The 20,615-nt window shown below is 40.4% G+C and overlaps 1 protein-coding gene across 1 annotated transcript in view; it reads left to right on the forward strand.

Annotated features, from left to right (window-relative positions):
* The window catches only part of flcn (folliculin), a 43,909-nt gene that overhangs the window by 12,480 nt on the left and 10,814 nt on the right, over positions 1 to 20,615 (forward strand). Inside the window, exons 5-6 of the mRNA XM_060921692.1 lie at positions 2,541 to 2,707; positions 2,834 to 2,925. Of these exons, the coding sequence (XP_060777675.1) occupies positions 2,541 to 2,707; positions 2,834 to 2,925 (259 nt within the window). The remainder of the gene's footprint in view (positions 1 to 2,540; positions 2,708 to 2,833; positions 2,926 to 20,615) is intronic.

The raw sequence follows: 20,615 nt of genomic DNA on the forward strand, positions 1-20,615 counted from the left end.
GTGCAGGGGTGGGCAAACTTTTTGGCTCAGGGGCCACATTGACTTTTGAAATTTGCCGGGCGGGCCGGGCCAGCACCAAATTTATACATATCGAACATAAACCGGAAAAGCTTTAGTGTTATTGTAAGGCCTTCACTGACAGAGACCCAAATGCAGATCAGATTGACATTTATTTTAGTTCTCAGTCAACAAAGGCAGAGCAGAAAAATGCTTGCAGTTCAATAGATTGGCACTGGATCCATCCAGAAAAGTAATACACACACACACACACACACACACACACACACACGTGATAGTAAGAAAAGTAGCACGCTTAATTCTTAAATTACATCTTTGAGCTGCCAGGATGAGTAGGATGCCAGTGTATTTGTATATTTGTATCATTTTATACATACAACTAAATTGCATCTTATTAAATTGAACTAAATTACATATCAGTACATATCATTTTTGTACATTCCACTGAACTCGTAGATTTACACCCGAGTGGTTTTTTTTTAACCATCCACTTCCAGCCTGCCAGTACAACCAACCACCATTAGTAGGAGAGGTACCACACCATTCCAAAATGTTTGCAGTTCAACAGTTTGGGTACCACACCATGCCAACATGTTTGCAGTTCAGTGGTTTGGCACTGGATCCATCCAGCCCACAAAATCAAACAAAACAGCTCAAGGCAGCAAAAAACTCCAAACTGGTTTTCAGGTTCAAAGTCACTCACTGAAATATTTCCAGTCCTCAAAAAATCAAAACAGGTTCCAAACAGGTTTTCATATTCCAAAAGGCCACTCATAGATCAGAATAACCTCCACAGGCAAAAGTCCAGGAACAGATATAAGCAGAAGCAAGGTCAGCTGCTCATAATACACCTATAATGGCAGACAGGGACATAAATGAGTTAATACTCACATTCACTCAGCAACCGCTGAGCTGTATTCGTCCGTGCTTGCACTGACTGGTTGTTAGCATAATTAGCATGCTTGGAGGAAAAGTGCCGTTTGATGTTATATTCCTTTAAAACTGCAACGGTTTCTTTGCAAATAAGGCATACTTAACCGGCTAGTGGCCTAGTGGTAGCGTGTCCGCCTCTCCATCGGGAGATCGGGAGTTCTATTCACGGTCGGGTCATACCAAAGACCATCATAAAAATGGTACCTACTACCATCTGGCAAGGCACGCTGCAATACAGATGTGAGTGGGGAGTTAAACTCTCGTGGTTACCAGAGGACTAGCCCCCCACTGTAACCCTAGCTATGTAATGGGCGAGAGGCCGAGGGCTATAGAAACGGAGATCGGCGCCGCCCGATGCGCCACATGGCGCGGGGAAGGGAAGGACATACAGCCTTTGATCGGACTTCAGCAAAAAAATATTTAGTTGTCCATTCTTTATCGAACATCCTGCACTCACTGTCCACTTTTCTTCTTTTAGGACCACTCACTGTAAAGTTTTATCCTATGTTCTCGAGATCATCAGTGGCACGGGCGCCAGAATGACTTCCATGGCACGCGCTGCACCACTCTGCAAATGTAATCTCGCGTGAATACGACTGACTGGAAAGACGGATCTCTGGAACACCTGTCTACGTGATGACACTGACGCTTATAGTTTATAGATCTGCTCAATCGCGTTTATATGATTGTCTTCCGCGGGCCGGATTAAAAACGCCAATGGGCCGGATGTGGCCCGCGGGCCGTAGTTTGCCCACCTCTGGTCTAGTGCAATGTAGTGCAATGTAGTGTAACGCAGGGATGGACCTCAATCTGCACAGCTCTGTGTCACAATCTGTATGCAGCCAGCCGGATGGTTTTCTATTGCAATCGCGTGGCCACTTCAGGTAGCCCTGTATGCATTCGTTTAATGGTCTTCTGCATGTTAAATAGTTACAAAATTATAATAAAGCAAATACTTTACGATTTATTTGGTGTATACTGATTAATTTACTTTTTTTTTTTTTGGCCAAGGGAAGGGTGGCGGGCCAGAATTATAACATGGCGGTGCGCCACTTTAAAAGTGCCACACTGTGATGTGGTCTCCTGCTATTGTAGCCCATCAGCGTCAATATTTTGAGGTGTTTTGCATTCTGAGATGCTTTTCTGCTCACCACAGTTGTAAAGGGTGGTTATTTGAGCTACCATAGCCTTCCTGTCAGCTCCAACCAGTCTGGCCGTTCTCCTCTGACCTCTCTCATCACTATAGCATTTCTTTTTTTTTTTTTTTTTAAGATAATTTTTTGGGCTTTTTGCACCTTTATTGGATAGGACAGTGTAGAGACAGGAAATGAGCGGGAGAGAGAGAGACGGGAAGGGATCGGGAAATGACCTCGGGCCGGAATCGAACCCGGGTCGCCCGCATTCATGGTATGGCGCCTTAACCACCTGAGCCACGACGCCCCCAACACTATAGCATTTCTACCCTAAATATTAAATATGTAAATTAATTCACTTTTTTAAAATTTAATCCGAAATGGACAGCAAACGAATCGAATCATGTTATGTCTAAGGCAAAAGATGACTGACTTGGTCTCTGTTTTACCTTTCACCTTCAGGTGTTTGATAGCGAGCAGGTGGTTTGCCCTCAGAGAGCTGTGAACAGTACTTTTTCACCAGCAGGATTTCCGCATCAACGCAGCGGCAACGCAGCTCGTTCTCTAACCTCTCTTACCCGGCATCCTGACCTGTGGGCCAGCCTGCACACTTCGTTCAGCTGGTAGGACATACACAATCTGAGCTCACCACATGGACACTTGATTGACCCTACCTTATTTACTGTGTAAATCAGTGGCACGGTGAACGCCGTGTTGTTTCTAATGCTTGTATATCGCGCACCCTGCAGGCTGCTAAAGGCGTGTGGGAGCCGACTGACAGAAAAATTACTCGAGGGAGCACCTACTGAAGACACACTCGTTCTCATTGAAAGACAAACAGGTAAAGGTCCTGTTGTGGTCACGTGCTCAGATTTAAGAGAACGACCTTTTGGTTTAACCCTGATGTTGGGTATAGGATCTATTTTTAAAATGGGCACTAAAATTGATTTTCCAACAAGAAACATGACAGCTTAATTTGTCTAACGAACTTGAACAATCATTTCAAAAATCATAAATATATTACACTGATTTTTCACACAGCTTTGACTTGAGTCATAATGGTGGAATAGCAATGCAAAAAAAAAAACAAGCTTCATTAATCAGGGCTGTGAAAAATCCGCGGATCCGTGGAATTCCGCGAATTTGGCCGCCAAAAATATAATTTTAGTAAATCATCTAATTTTGCAATAAAAAATTGGGGGGGGTAGGGGTTGTTGTCTACCGACCGCTAGTAGTCTCGTACAGCGAGTGTCACCGAGCCGGCGAGTCTGGGAAAGAGCCTACCGCAAATTGTTCTTTCTGTAACGACATTGTAATTTTTTTGGCAAGGCAAGTTTATTTATATAGCACATTTCATACACAGTGGCAGTTCAATGTGCTTTACAGAAGTAAAAGCAAAACAGTAAACAATAGAAAATAAAATTACATAAAATAAATGGGGAAGAAAATTAATAAGAATTAAACAATAGTAGAAATAAAATAATAAAATGAGATAAAAGTTCAATTTAAAAAAAACCAGCAGAATAAAATAGAATAAAAGTTAAGTAAAATTTAAAACATGGAGAGACTGTAAAAGTAAAGAGTTTAAAACATGTAGAGATGGCAATATTAATAATTTAGCAGAAAGCATATGAGAACAGCTTGGTCTTTAGTCTAGATTTGAAGCTGCCAACAGCAGGAGCATTTTTAATGTCCTCTGGCAGTTGGTTCCATAGCTGTACTGCATAGTAGCTAAAAGCTGCTTCACCACACTTTGTTTTAACAACAGGTTTTACCAGTAAATTTTTCTGCTGCGATCTGGTAGATCTGATCGGGTTAGGCCGCTGCAACATATCAGAGAGGTAATTGGGCCCTGTACCATTTAGAGATTTGTACACCAGCAGCAATGCTTTAAAGTCAATTCTGTAGCTTACTGGAAGCCAGTGAAGGGACCTTAGAATTGGAGTAATGTGCTCTGTTCTTTTTGTTCGTGTGCGAACCCTAGCTGCTGCATTTTGAACCAGCTGAAGTCGTTTGATGGTTTTTTTTTGGCAGGCCTGTGAAAAGGCCATTGCAGTAATCAACCCTACTAGAGATGAAGGCATGTATAAGTTTTTCCAGATCATTTTTTGACATAAGTCCTCTTAGTTTGGAAATGTTTTTAGGTGATAAAATGCCGTTTTAGTGATTGCTTTCATATGCCTCTCAAAGTTTAGCTCGCTGTCAGTGAAAACACCAAGATTTTTAACCATATCTTTTGTTTTAATCCCCTTTGTGTCAAGAATAGTGGTAATCCTGAGTCTTTCATCTTTTTTTCCAAATAGAATTACTTCTGTTTTATCTGTGTTCAGCTGAAGAAAATTTTGTGACATCCAGTTGTTGATTTGATCGATACACTGGTAGAGACATTCAAGGGGGGCATAATCATTAGGTGATAGAGCAAGATAAATTTGGGTGTCATCTGCATAGCAGTGATACAAAATTGAATTGTTCTTGATAATTTGCCCAAGTGGGAGCATATAAAGGTTGAATAGTAATTGTCCAAGAATCGACCCCTGGGGGACACCACAGGTCAAGGACATTGACGCTGAGGTACAATTTCCCATGGTAACAAAGAAGCTTCTATCTTTTAAGTATGATTTTAACCAATTGATAACTTTACCAGTCAACCCAACCCAGTGTTCAAGTCGATATAGCAGTATGTTGTGATCAACAGTATCAAAAGCTGCACTGAGGTCCAGTAATACCAGGACCGATGTTTTGCCTGCATCAGTATTAAGACGTATGTCATTTATAACTTTAATCAGCGCTGTTTCAGTGCTATGATTGGCATGAAATCCTGATTGAAAGTTATCAAAACAGCTGTTTGATATCAAGAAGGCAGTTAATTGATTGAAGACAATTTTTTCAAGGATTTTCCCGATGAATGGTAGATTTGATATTGGCCTGTAGTTATTTAATACTGAAGCATCCAGATTATTCTTTTTAAGTAGGGGCTTTACAACGGCTTTTTTCAAGGACACAGGAACGATGCCAGTCTCTAGGGATGTATTTTGGTATCTTTTTTTCTTTTGCGACAATGACAGACCAGTTTACGGCATTTGTGCCATGCTTACAAACCACGGCGCGAATCTTGTGTTCTTTTCGTTTTACCATTGTGCTCTTTAAACACGCTTTCGATATCAACGGTTTTGAAAAGGAGAATTTCGCGGTATGTCCGCGTCACGGAGGGACATCGTTCAGAGGGAGGACGGTGAGACCGACAATGTCAAAAACATTGACAAGGAAAACGGCATCAAAAATCCATGGAATTGGCGATGGCTGGAGTTTAAAGCCGGTAGTGAATATCTCCATGAGCACATACGGAAGATAAAAGAACTGGGGAAAGCTTACCGCATCTTGTGCCATCAGGATGTGAAGTACGGTTCTGGTGGAAGAACACGTTTGGTTGACCATGTTAAAGGAAAAAAACATGCGGAATTGGTGAAATTGAAGCTGTTGAACTATAGATTACCAGGTAGACCATCTTGTTCACATTTATTATTTATGTAGCTTTAACTTATGTTATTGTTCATAATGTTCATTGTTATCATGAATCTGTAATGAAAGAAAGACCAAAAGAGCAAGGAAAAGCCATATAGAAAGTCAGAAAGAAAAGAGTAGGCTTTCTAAGCTGAAGAAACTGCTAACAAAGAAAAGGAAATAAATATAAATATTGACTTGTATATAGTTTTTGACTAGAATCTGTCTAACATGAACAAGAAAGACATTTTGGTATTGAATCAGTTCAAAAACAAGAACATTAGTGACTATTATTTAATAGTCAGTCTAGAATTTCCCCCCTGGAAAAGACATTATGGGACCCAATGAATTGATACAAATCGACACAAGAATATGAGTGAATTTACAATATGAGGTATGTTATTGATATATTTTCATTCTTCAAGTGAACCCTTATCAGTTAAAAGGTAAATCAGTTCAAATTGTATTATTTCAACATAATAATAACAGTTCAAATTAAATGGCATGGTTGAGAAAATATTTGCTTTCAGGAGATGCTTCAAATCTATCAATATACACCAAATCTGTTCAGCTTCTGGGGCCCTGCGGCCCCCCAGACCCCCTGCTAAAATTGTTTCCTCGGATTTTGTCATTTCTATTTCACAGTCCTGATAAATAAAGCTGGATATGAACAGATTTATAGATACAAGTATTTGCGCATACAAAAAAAATTGGCGGACATAATCTCTTAAGTTCAGAAAAACTCTCGGGTCTAAGTCATGCTCCTGTGATGTGTAAATTTACATACATTTGCATTTTGTTATCCCCCGCTGGCCGAAAGGCCCGAAGGAGGATTGTCGTGGCGATTTCCGTCCGTCTTTCCCTCTGTCCCAGGAAAGGGTGCTCACCTTCTGAAATCAGCTCCTCTTATAATTTTTGGAGGAATTTCACGAAACTTAACAAAAGGCATTGTTACGGAAGCCGCGAGAGGCCCTTCATATAATCTTTTTTTATTCACCTTGTTATCCCGAGATAACGACATAATTAATTCAGGATGTCGAGAAAACAACACAACTAATTCGAGATCTCGAGAAAACAAAACAATTATTTCATGATCTCGAGTAAACAGCTGAGAAATGGTTCATTCAGGTGCGCCAAGAGACTTGTGATATGCTGACTTTGGGGCTATTTCTCATTCTGTATAGACGCAACTTTGGTCATTAGAATGTCTGGAATAATCGATCACCTAATGCAGTCTCTCCCTGTGTCAACCCCTGATCAAAATATTGCCTTATTAGGTGATCGATTATTCCAGACATTCTAATGACCAAAGTTGCGTCTATACAGAATGAGAAATAGCCCCAAAGTCAGCATATCACAAGTCTCTTGGCGCACCTGAATGAACCATTTCTCAGCTGTTTACTCGAGATCATGAAATAATTGTTTTGTTTTCTCGAGATCTCGAATTAGTTGTGTTGTTTTCTCGACATCCTGAATTAATTATGTCGTTATCTCGGGATAACAAGGTGAATAAAAAAAAGGATTATATGAAGGGCCTCTCGCGGCTTCCGTACGTTGTTATATATTGGTAATACACATATTATAATTTCGTTAAATTTGGTCATACTTTACCAGAGTTACAGCCCTTGATTAACAAAATTATACTTTGACAATTTCATGAGAGTGTGTTTTCCTTCTGAAATCAACTCCTCTCACAATTTGTGGAGGAATTTCACCAAACTTGGCAAAAGGCTTTGTTATATGTTGATGATACACATTATTTTGTTCAATTCGGTCGCATTTTACCAGAGTTGTGGCCCTTGATTAATAAATAACCTTGCACTTTTACAATTTCCTGAAGCTGTGTTTTCCTTCTGAAATCAACTCCTCTCACAATTTTTGGAGGAATTTCATGTAATTTGGCAAGTTTTTTTTTTTTTTTTTAATCCCCCGCTGGCCGAAAGCCCCAAAGGGGGATTATGTCATGGTGATGTCTGTCCCAGAAAGGGTACTCACCTTCTGAAATCAAGTCCTCTCACAATTTTTTGAGGAATTTCACGAAACTTGGCAGGATTCTTTGTTATATGTTGGTAATACGCATATTACAATTTTGTTCAATTCAGTCACATTTTACCAGAGTTATGGCAGAGCTGCCAGCGGGGTATATTGTGCTCCCAGAGCACTCTTGTGTATGTGTGGGGGGGATTTTTTTTTTTTTTATTTAATTTAAATTTTTTTTTTTTATCATGGTAGCATTAGATATGCGCTTACACAACAAAAGACTTGTATCGTCAAGGAAACAAGTTCCAGTGCCGATTCCAGTAACCGGAAAAATGCTGTAATAAAGTGTCTCAAAATCAGGAAGACCACATTAGAGTCTGCCAAAAACCTCTCCAAAAGACCTGTACAGTTCTGGAACAACAGCCTGTGGACAGATAAGAAGTGTGTGTGAGAGAGCACAGGTGTTAATAGTATATGTATTACACAATTATGATAAATAAACAATATAATTCTGCTCAAAATCCTGAATTATTTGAGAACAGTTTCTTCGGACCATGCCCTGGATGGATGTTTGTAATCAACAGAGACAGCCTTTTAGAATTTTGTAACCACGATATTGATTTCTGGGAATAAGATTGTACAAGTAGGGTGATAAGAAGGTTAAGCTAATAATTTACTACCTATTGACGCACTTGCCCCAGATGTGTAATTATACTACCATAGCTAATACAGACCTAAGTAAATAATATTGCTTTTTTTTTTATTACAAATACTTATCAAAGTAAGATGAGGAAAGTAGAGTATCTAGTGAATAAATTACTTAAGTATTTGTTACACATGATCGGAGTTATAATTTCAGAATAAATAGAGGCAATGACTATGACAGGGTTCCCGCGGGGTTTTAAAAGGTAGTAAAAGGTAGTTAATTAAAATAGGCTAAATTATGGCCAGTAAAAAGTAGTAAAAGGTAGTAAACGTAATCTGACGTGGTAGTAAATTTTTTTGACCCCCATCCAACTGGGCCTATGTGTTTTCTAATTCGTTTAATTAACCTGCATGCCATAATATCCACAAATTACTACATTTGGGCGAATTTATTTTTATGTATCGAGGAGGACCGCAGTGAGGAGTTGGTGGCGCATGCGCATTGAATTCCAATAACGGTCGAATCCAGTATAAATTTATACCAGAGATTGTTTAGTACGAGACTGACTTTGTTTATACGGCTCTAGTCGAATCTATCTGTTGACCCGACTGGCGACATCTGCACGAGAATTAAACAATGGGGAAATGCAAATTTTCAGACCTCTGGCTGGAGGAACCTGATTTTAAAGACTGGCTAAAGGCGGTAGATGGCAATCGGCGAGAGGCGTTCATTGAAAAGTTGATCGAAGAAAAGGTCAAACAACTGAGGCACATGTAATGCGTTGTGTGCGCGCGCGCCTGGTGCGGTGTGCGCGCGCGCCTGGCGCGGTGTGTGTGTGTGCGCCTGGTGCGTTGTGTGCGCGTGCACGCCTGGTGCGTTGTGCGCGCGCCATTTGAGGCATCCAAAATGTGATGAGCAAATCTGTTGAACTGTTGAAATGATTAAGATTAACCCTCTAAAACACTGATCTCTGGGAGGAAGGTGTTGACTCTGCCCACGGGCCTTCACGACTACAGGACTGGTGCAAATGACTATCTTAAGCAAACTTGGCAATGTGTTGAGAGACTGCCAAAATAGGGCTTGGGTTATGTGTGTTTTATATCTTTAGGGTGTGTCTTTTTTGTCTTTGTCATGTGTGTGTGCACCCATGTGTGTGTGCGCTTTGTGTGTGTGTGTGGGTGTGTGTGTGTGGGTTCGTGTTTGCCATTTGACCTGATCTAAATGTAATGAGTTGATGTACCTAAGCACATAAGATTTTTTGTGCAAATCTGTTCACCTGTTCAAAAGATTATTCCACAAACAAAATGTTGGCCATCTTGAAAGTGTTGGCCGACAAAATGTAATCAGATCTTGTACCTAATGTGAAGTGTTGACACACAAGGTTTAGTGCAAATCTGTGTACCTGTTAAGAGGTTATGGGCCACAGTTTCACAGTTCAATAAAATTATAACTTGTATGTGGAAGTTTGTTTTCTTTTATGCAAATATGCATTACTCCATGTGTAGCTCTAGCAATGGGAGGTTCTATTATGCGTCCAAAGGGAAAGAGTTACACTACCGGTACGTTCAGATTTTCTTTCTATCTTGTCTCATCAATCCAACTCTTTGGGTAGAGTTGTCACTAACTTGTATGTAGCACATTCACTTGGACTAACACATACACTCAAACATTACCTTGTTAAATTGTGAGAAAATGTCCAAATCCAAATTGTCGCTGTGGTAGTAAAAAAAATTGTGAAGGTAGTAAAAAGGTAGTAAATTCAACATAAAATATCTGTAGGAACCCTGTATGATAAAAAGCATTCAGTGTGAATAAATGGCTTGGGCTTATTTTTATCAGCATATACATATTCCATAATAGAGTCCAGACTCTCTCCAGGGGATTCCAGAACCTGTTCTGTGTGTTGGTGAGCCCAGCTATATCTAGAAAGTATTTCTCAACCTCACATAAAAGCTGAAGACCCCCAGATTGGTCTCTGACAAAACTTCCCTTTGTCACCGATTCTGTTCGTAACTTTTATGGACAGAATTTCTAGGCATAGCCAAGGGGCAGAGGGTGTCCGGTTCAGTGGACTCAGGATTGCATCATTGCTTTTTGCAGATGGTGTGGTCCTTTTGGCTTCGTTGAGCCATGACCTCCAGCTTGCACTGGGGTGGTTTGCAGCTGAGTATGAGGCAGCTGGGATGAGAATCAGCACCTCCAATTTTGAGGCCATGGTTCTTAGCCAGAAAAGGGTGGTTTTCCCACTCCAGGATGGTGATGAGTCTTCACCTCAAGTGGAGGGGTTCAAGTATCTCAGGGTCTCATTCACGAGTGAGGGAAGAATGGAACAGGAGATTGACTGACTGACTGACTGATTGACAAATCGATGCAGCTTCTGCAGTGATATGACGCTATACTAGTCGTGTCGTGGTCAAGAGAGAGCCGAACCAAAAGGCAAAGCTATTGATTTACTGGTCAATCTATGTTCTTGCTCTCACCAATGGCCATGAGCTGTGGGTAGTGGCCAAAAGAAGATTGCGGATAAAAGTGGTGGAAATGAGCTTTCTTTAACGTGTGTCTGGGCTCGCCCTTAGAGTCAGGGTGAGGAGCTCGGACATTCGGGTGAGACTCAGAGTAGAACCGCTGCTTCTCTACATTGAAAAGAGCCAGCTGAAGTGGTTCAGACATCTGTCAAGGATGCCTCCAGGACACGTCCTAGGTGAGGTGTTTGGGCATGGCCAACTGGGAGGAGACCCCTGGGGGGACCCTGGACATGCTGGAGAGATTATATCTCTCAGCTTGCTTGGGGGAATGCCTCGGTGGACCCATAGAAGAACTGGAGAAGGTGGCTGGGGAGAGGGAGGTCTGGGCATCTCTGCTGGAACTGCTGCCCAAGTGAGTCGGACCTGGAATAAGCAGCAGAAAATGGATGGATGGATATTCCACAATACAGAAGCTTCACTAATGATGGTACAAAAATAAGCAGTAGGTCAACTCATTTGGGATCACAAAGAGGAAATATTATCATAAAGCTTTGTCTCTTTGTTTATCCATCTAAATAAAATATATATATACACACACACACACACACACACACACACACACACGTGTGTGTGTGTGTGTGTATGTTTGTGAACCCTTTAGAATTTCCTGTATTTCTGCATAAATATGACCTAAAACATCATCAGATTTTCACACAAGTCCTAAAAGTAGATAAAGTGAACCCAGATAAACAAATGGGACAAAAATATTATACTTGGTCATTTATTTATTGAGGAAAATGATCCAATATTACAAATCTGTGAGTGGCAAAAGTATGTGACCCTTTGCTTTCAGTATCTGGTGTGACCCCCTTGTGCAACAATAACTGCAACTAAACGTTTCCGGTAACTGTTGATCAGTCCTGCACACCGGCTTGGAGGAATTTTAGCCCATTCCTCCGTACAGAACAGCTTCAACTCTGGGATGTTGGTGGGTTTCCTCACATGAGCTGCTCGCTTCAGGTCCTTCCACAACATTTCGATTGGATTAAGGTCAGGACTTTGACTTGGCCATTCCAAAACATTTAACTTTATTCTTCTTTAACCATTCTTTGGTAGAACGACTTGTGTGCTTAGGGTCGTCGTGCTGCATGACCCACCTTATTTTGAGATTCAGTTCATGGACAGATGTCCTGACATTTTCCTTTAGAATTCGCTGGTATAATTCAGAATTCATTGTTCCATCAATGATGGCAAGCCGTCCTGGCCCAGATGCAGCAAAACAGGCCCAAACCATGATACTACCACCACCATGTTTCACAGATGGGATAAGGTTCTTATGCTGGAATGCAGTATTTTCCTTTGTCCAGACATAACACTTCTCATTTAAACCAAAAAGTTCTATTTTGGTCTCGTACGTCCACAAAACATTTTTCCAGTAGCCTTCTGGCTGGTCCACGTGGTCTTTACCAAACTGCAGATGAACAGCAATGTTCTTTTTGGAGAGCAGTGGCTTTCTCCTTGCAACCCTGCCATGCACACCGTTGTTGTTCAGTGTTATCCTGATGGTGGACTCTTGAACATTAATATTAGCCAATGTGAGAGAGGCCTTCAGTTGCTTAGAAGTTACCCTGTGTCCTTTGTGACCTCGCCGACTATTACACGCCTTGCTCTTGGAGTGATCTTTGTTGGTCGACCACTCCTGGGGAGGGTAACAATGGTCTTGAATTTCCTCCATTTGTACACAATCTGTCTGACTGTGGATTGGTGGAGTCCAAACTCTTTAGAGATGGTTTTGTAACCTTTTCCAGCCTGATGAGCATCAACAACGCTTTTTCTGAGGTCCTCAGAAATCTCCTTTGTTCGTGCCATGATACACTTCCACAAACGTGTTGTGAAGATCAGACTTTCATAGATCCCTGTTCTTTAAATAAAATAGGGTGCCCACTCACACCTGATTGTCATCCTATTGATTGAAAACACCTGACTCTAATTTCACCTTCAAATTAACTGCTAATCCTAGAGGTTCACATACTTTTGCCACTCACAGATATGTACAACCCCGATTCCAAAAAAGTTGGGACAAAGTACAAATTGTAAATAAAAATGGAATGCAATAATTTACAAATCTCAAAAACTGATATTGTATTCACAATAGAACATAGACAACATATCAAATGTCGAAAGTGAGACATTTTGAAATTTCATGCCAAATATTGGCTCATTTGAAATTTCATGACAGCAACACATCTCAAAAAAGTTGGGACAGGGGCAATAAGAGGCTGGAAAAGTTAAAGGTACAAAAAAGGAACAGCTGGAGGACCAAATTGCAACTCATTAGGTCAATTGGCAATAGGTCATTAACATGACTGGGTATAAAAAGAGCATCTTGGAGTGGCAGCGGCTCTCAGAAGTAAAGATGGGAAGAGGATCACCAATCCCCCTAATTCTGCGCTGACAAATAGACAATATCAGAAAGGAGTTCAACAGTGTAAAATTGCAAAGAGTTTGAATATATCATCATCTACAGTGCATAATATCATCAAAAGATTCAGAGAATCTGGAAGAATCTCTGTGCGTAAGGGTCAAGGCCGGAAAACCATACTGGGTGCCCGTGATCTTCGGGCCCTTAGACGGCATTGCATCACATACAGGCATGCTTCTGTATTGGAAATCACAAAATGAGCTCAGGAATATTTCCAGAGAACATTATCTGTGAACACAATTCACCGTGCCATCCACCGTTGCCAGCTAAAACTCCTATAGTTCAAAGAAGCAGCCGTATCTAAACATGATCCAGAAGCGCAGACGTCTTCTCTGGGCCAAGGCTCATTTAAAATGGACTGTGGCAAAGTGGAAAACTGTTCTGTGGTCAGACGAATCAAAATTTGAAGTTCTTTATGGAAATCAGGGACGCCGTGTCATTCGGACTAAAGAGGAGAAGGACAACCCAAGTTGTTATTGGCGCTCAGTTCAGAAGCCTGCATCTCTGATGGTATGGGGTTGCATTAGTGCGTGTGGCATGGGCAGCTTACACATCTGGAAAGACACCATCAATGCTGAAAGGTATATCCAGGTTCTAGAGCAACATATGCTCCCATCCAGACGACGTCTCTTTCAGGGAAGACCTTGCATTTTCCAACATGACAATGCCAAACCACATACTGCATCAATTACAGCATCATGGCTGCGTAGAAGAAGGGTCCGGGTACTGAACTGGCCAGTCTGCAGTCCACATCTTTCACCCATAGGAAACATTTGGCACATCATAAAACGGAAGATACGACAAAAAAGACCTAAGATAGTTGAGCAACTAGAATCCTACATTAGACGAGAATGGGTTACCATTCCTATCCCTAAACTTGAGCAACTTGTCTCCTCAGTCCCCAGACGTTTACAGACTGTTGTAAAGAGAAAAGGGGATGTCTCACAGTGGTAAACATGGCCTTGTCCCAACTTTTTTGAGATGTGTTGTTGTCATGAAATTTAAAATCACCTAATTTTTCTCTTTAAATGATACATTTTCTCAGTTTAAACATTTGATATGTCACCTATGTTCTATTCTGAATAAAATATGGAATTTTGAAACTTCCACATCATTGCATTCCGTTTTTATTTACAATTTGTACTTTGTCCCAACTTTTTTGGAATCGGGGTTGTAATATTGGATCATTTTCCTCAATAAATAAATGACCAAGTATAATATTTTTGTCTTAATTTTTTAACTGGTTTTTTTTTATCTACTTTTAGGACTTGTGTGAAAATCTGATGATGTTTTAGGTCATATTTATGCAGAAATATAGAAAATTCTAAAGAGTTCACAAACTTTCAAGCACCTGTGTGCATGTGTGCACGCGGTTCCCTGTGATTGTTTCTTCCTGTTTGAAAGAAGCTGTTTGGGATGGGAAAATGCATTATTTAGCTTATCAAGCTTAAAGGAGATACGCAGAGCCTTTATTTTTAAATACATTTCTGAGTGGATAGTATCTCCATCCTTGACTCTTGTATGCTGCGTAAATGGGAATAAGAAATATATATTTTTTGAGAGTTAAAATCGACCGCAAAGTTGGCATTGGAGCTGCCCCGCTGAGCCAGCCAGCCCTGAGTGTGTGACGTCACAGCAGTAACCGGTTTTAAGGCCGAGGCCTTTGACAGCTATAGACCAAAGTCATATCAATAAAAATTGATGGTGAAAGTAAGAAATACCATCACCGACTTGCTCAACTAAGACTGATTTGACTTCACTGATTGTGGGTTGACTCTCATTAAAACAGGATAGGTGTTATAACTTATGCAACATACATGTACATGCATGCATTTTCACTGATAAAACGTAAAAGGCTAATTAAATAATCAGATGAACTGAGACAATCACATTCTGAAGCAAATTAAATAATCTTATACCGCTAACTTAAACACACAATACAAGTTACATGTATTAATTTAAATGCAGGTAAACGGGGGTTTTTTAATCCAAATGAGAGTCGGAGCTTACCCGTCTGTGTTCTCGCTTCTGGAAGGCTGATCTTGTGGGCGATTTGTTTTTGAAACAATCTGACTTTCAGTTGTTTGTTCAGTTCTCCGTTCATTCGCTTCTTCCACGTAAGGGCGAGATGGCAGCAATATCCAGTGTAGAAATAAGACGGCTGCTCCACTCATTCACTTTTCTTCATACTGTGTATTCCACCATTACTGCTGGGCTCAGGCAATTACTAAAACCTGGGACGGAACGGGATGCCACTGGTTTTAGCAACAACCGCAGGGAGGTCACTGCCTGAGCGATATGTCCCGTTCCGTCCCGGGTTTTACCAACAACCCTCGGCTCACACCCCGGGAGGACTGGTGCAACTGAACTCACTTTCCTTTTAAAATAAATAAATAAAATAAATGCTTTCCTTTTCTTGTAGTTTCCTTTTCCTTTAATTGTTGGTACTGCACCCTCTTTCAATACGGGCTTATAGCCAACGCTCCTCAACAGATCTTGTACGAGTCTTCAGTAAAATGTGCAGAGGAGAGACCACTTCATAGCTGCCCAATGTGCCCGTGAACTTCTCGCAAAACACGTCCAAATCTTTGCAGTTTGAACATTCTTGGGCCATGAATGCAATGTAAATCCACCTTCTGTGGTGTTGCTGTACCGTCCAACAGCACATCTACGTGGCATGGCGATAAATTAGCTCAAAATGGAGGATCGGAGTTGCAGTCAGCTCTGTGTTTTAGTATAGCAGAAATGGCAATGAGACCGATAGACTTCCTGCTGTGACGTTACGGACATCAAGGTCATTCACTCAGACCGCTACCTATATAAATCACTTTAATCGTAAAAATTACTATATTAGATTTATTGTTCACGCTTAAAACTATTCCTGTGCCATTCTTGAGGTCTCAAGGCATTTATAAACGAAAGTGAGGCCATGGCTCTGCGTATATGCTTTAAGCTTTTAAAGATTCAACAAAAATTGGTGTTCTATGAAGAGACAAGTTAAAACATGAAAAATGTTTTGCTGATGCTGGATGAGGGTTTGTCTGCCACCGTTAACAGAACCTATAAATTGGTTGATATAAAAAAAAAGCCCTACATATCATGCCATATCTGACTAATTAATGCAGCAAGTGACATGACTTGTGATGCAGCTTTTATTTAATTTACTGATTCAACTTTGAAATACATTCTCATGTATTGCTTTTTTTAAGTACAGTCTTTACCCAATCATTTTTACATTCTGCTTTATTTTATGCACTGCAGCATAATACACTATGCATGCAACATAGTAGTGCAAAGGGAATTGGAGCAGTTCTGTATAATAAGTGAGTGCATTTGCAGTGCACAGAAACTGTTAGATGCCAAGATGTACTAAAGTGAAAGTCGGCTTCACCAGGCAGCATGCTGATACATGCATAATTGCACTTGAGGATATTAGTTGAGTGTTCATTGTTTGTTTTTTGTATGCTTTTTTTTTCTGTCCATGGTCTCTACGTCAATTCCAGTAGATGTGTGGTGTTTTTTTTTTTTTTTATAGGATAGGCATGATAATGCATGAATATACATGCTCATGGCGTGGGACCCATGGCTCATTTCTTGCATTCTCTTCACTGTATGTTTATATGGCAAAACAATCCATACACTGCAAAAAATGGCCTTTCAAAAATAAGAAATAAAAGATTAAAACAAAGCATATTTGCTTGAATCAGGTGAAAAAAATCTGCCAATGGAACTAGTCAAACTTGACTTGGTAAGATTTCTTAAAGTAAGATGAAAAATCTAACCTGTTTTTAGATGAAATAATTCCAAAATAAGATTGGGAAACTTATTATGCGAGATCTGATTAACTCAAAATAATCAAAATAGTTCTTATAACAAGATCGTACTTCTTACATTTAGCCATTCAAGTCATTTTTATTTATTTCATTTTAAGGGTATTTCACTTAAATTCATGACAAAGTCTTAGCAGTAAAAACTGAATTTAAGATAAATATACTAATATTAGGATTGTTAAATTCTACAACTAAGCATTGCTAGCTTAAAAGATTCTCCTTTTGTGACCTGTAATTAGTAAAATACTCTAGATATGAGACCAGAGACTATCTTGAATCAAGTTGACGACACGTGTAGCATTGCAACAATTTTTTTTTTTTTTCCCCCATTTCAACATTCAAACATTAAAACATCTCTTAAGATTCAACTTCCCCAGGACCTCAGGCACCAAAAAAATAAATAAATAAAAAAGTCTACGCATTTTGACTTAGGGCCTCTGCATGCTCTTGCGACAAGGCTTTCGCAGATAGCTTTTCGCAGACAGTTGTAATTTATCGTTGAGCGGGGAGTAATAAGCGTGCGCGATGTTATTCACCACCACAACGCAAGGGGGCGCGAAGTTGCGAAATCGCTAGGAGTAGTTGGTGGGTGTGGTTAGTGGAGTGTTCATCCTCCGGTTACTTATAATGACTAGAACTGGAGTCGTATAGATGTACGTACTTCCTCACTTCCTCGATCAACCGCTGTTCGTGCTGCTCCATCTTCGCTCGTGTTTTTAAAAATGGCGGTCGTGAAAACAAAAACCGGGAAAGTAGGGAAGCGGAAGTGCGTGTACAGCGGATGTAGAGTGGACCAATCAGAGCCCTCTTGTCTGCGAGGCTTCTGCGGTGGTCACAATTTTTGGGAGGTGCGCGCAGAGCGTCTGCGGGGGGGGCTACGCAGACGCCATCTGCGACGCCATCTGCGAGGACTGCGTTGTCAGCATAAATTGGCCTTTACAGTGCTTACACAACACCAAAGCAACAGTGCATTTTGGGGGCACTGACTATTCATGTGTACGAGGGGTTTACAAGATCAGGCACAAAAAAACCCCAAACAAACAAAACCACTGAACTTAACTCACTGCATTCCAAAAAGACCTCACTAAAACGCCCTCCACTCACTCATAGCCTTTTTGAAGGAACTTGTCTGGTCTAGAGTATGTACAGCATCTAGAAGGAGCTCACTCTGAATGACTGAGAAAACAGTCGCAGTAAACTTAGGATATGTAAGGTGGAGTTGAATTGTAATGAAAGATTCAAAGATTTCAGTAAAGTTCATTTATTCCCAAAACAAGCATACTTTTTTTTTTCTTGAAACAAGATGAACTGCATTTGACAAATGTCCAAAATGTACTTACTTGTTTTAAAAAAAACTTTTATTTTCAAAGGTGCTCCAAATAAGACTTTTTCAAGACATTTTGTCTATACAAGATTTTCAAGATGGACTGTCTAAAAACTAGCCTTTCTAGCTAAATGAGGTTTTGCTTGTTGGGCAATTATGTCTTATAATAAGGGTGGCTAGATGTTTTGACTTGAAAATAGACAAATAAACTTCCTAAGATTTTTATTTTTTGCAGTGTAGTGATTGTGGATGGAAGGGAACATGAAAAAGCGAATAATCTAAAGTCCGTCAGGGATCACACTGACCAGTGGTAGTACCAGCAAAAGTGGCAGATTTTCCATTGTTTGCTTTGGTTTACGCTGCTAGTGTTACGCTAGTGACATAGGAGTAGAGCTTTGGTTCGGGTTGAACTTGATTCTACTTTCTGAGCATCCTGCAATGCTCATCAATGTCAGTTTAGTGTAGGTGCAATAGGCTTATCAAATCAGTCTCATGTAAAAAGGGATCAGTCTCATAAATTCATTAATCATTAATTCAAGTGTCTAATAGTTTATAGCTAAACTATTAAAATCAATGGAATAACTTAGTGGTGATGTTGCTATAGTTTATTGAGTATTGTAGCTCTAATGTAATACGTTTACTCTAGATCTATAACATTTCATATAACAACCAAATGGGCGAAGGCAATTAGAATACTTGTTTGGCAGAGGTTGGCACTCAGTGAATGTTGTAGCAATAGACAGGACACAGTTTATTCCAAAGATGCCATTTATTGAAATGGCTGACATGAATTATCAAACTAATACTGATCAGATATAGCAACAATAGCAGCCAAGGAATAATTCCATATAAATGGTGATACAATGTATACAAATAAGAATCAGTAGTGTATATGATAACTAAGGCAATAATGGTGATCAGAAGTAATAAGCTGTATGCAAGTGTTACAGTGTAGGGGCGAGTGGATGTTAAAATGTGAGAGGGAAATCACGTGTTTGTGTGAGTGTGTGTATGAGTAGGTGTGTGTGTGTGCATGGAATGCGCGAGCCTTGGATGGTCAACAAGGGGAGCTCACGAGGGAGGGAGAGGCAAAGGATCTGTAGTTTAAAAACTAGTCTTGGCTAGGCCTTAAACCCAACTTCTACCCAACCCTTAGCTACTCCTGAAATCCCAATGTTGAGGGGTGTAGTGCGACGGAGGGAGTTAAAAAGAGAGTGAGAGAGCGAGCGCATGCACGGTCTAACTAAATACAGATAGTAAACAAAGTAAATCAAACAACACGCGGTCTAAGACCGACTTTCATGTGAATCAAAATGCGTACATTTTAAACCATAAATTAATTCAAATAAACAACACTCTTCACATTAACTAGCCACAACTAAGACTAACAATTGCCCAGATGCCAGCCTTACTTGAGATCGCTCTTGTTTGGTGACTGAAAGTGCGCCGTCTGTTATCCGAAGACAGCGCAGCGCGTAGGTCCAGGTAGAAAACAGTTCTGTTCCTTTCACTTTTACAGCTCGTCAGCTGAAGATCTTTGGTGTCCCTTTGGTCGTCCGATGATCTGGAAGGAATCTTGTTTATAGTTCGTCGACGTTGAGAAAGGGAAAAGGGATTCGGTCGCCTTTTTTCTTTGAAATACTGCGTGGGTTGCAGTAACTAACCGGTTCAGTTATTATTACAACTATGTGAAGATCAAATACATTGAACTTTGGCTATAGGTCCGGCATCAATAGCTCCTTCTTTGTTCTTCTGTAGCACCGATGCAACGGCGTCTCTTTCACGCGTGGAATCCACCGCCAGAGAGAGACGCCGTTGCATCAGTGCTACAGAAGAACAAAGAATGAGCTATTGATGCCGGACCTATAGCCAAAGTTCAACGTATTTGATCTTCGCGTAGTCAAATAAAAGTCTTCTTGTGTAAGCCATCAGCTTTAATGTTTTCAATTACCTTGTTCAGATACACTCACTACGTTTACATGCACATAGAGAGAATCGAATTTCTGCCGTTGCTCGACTGAAATCGAAGTTCAAAATGCCATGTATACACCTTAATTCGGCTGAAATTGAACCGAACTTGATTTCTCGGAATCGAGCTACACGACCTAGATTATGCGATTTCTGCCGAGCTACTTTGTGCATGTATACCCTATCGAGCTACTTCCGGAAGTGACGAGTGACGAGACCACAAGCGGGAAACACAACAGCCTCGGTCGGCATGACAACGAATCATGACAACGGCATGAATCTTTTCTTTTTGTGGCATTGTTTGCACTGTTAAAATTTAGCTCACTTACTGTATC

This window comes from Neoarius graeffei, chromosome 5 (genome assembly GCF_027579695.1).
Source record: "Neoarius graeffei isolate fNeoGra1 chromosome 5, fNeoGra1.pri, whole genome shotgun sequence".
NCBI lineage: Eukaryota > Metazoa > Chordata > Actinopteri > Siluriformes > Ariidae > Neoarius > Neoarius graeffei.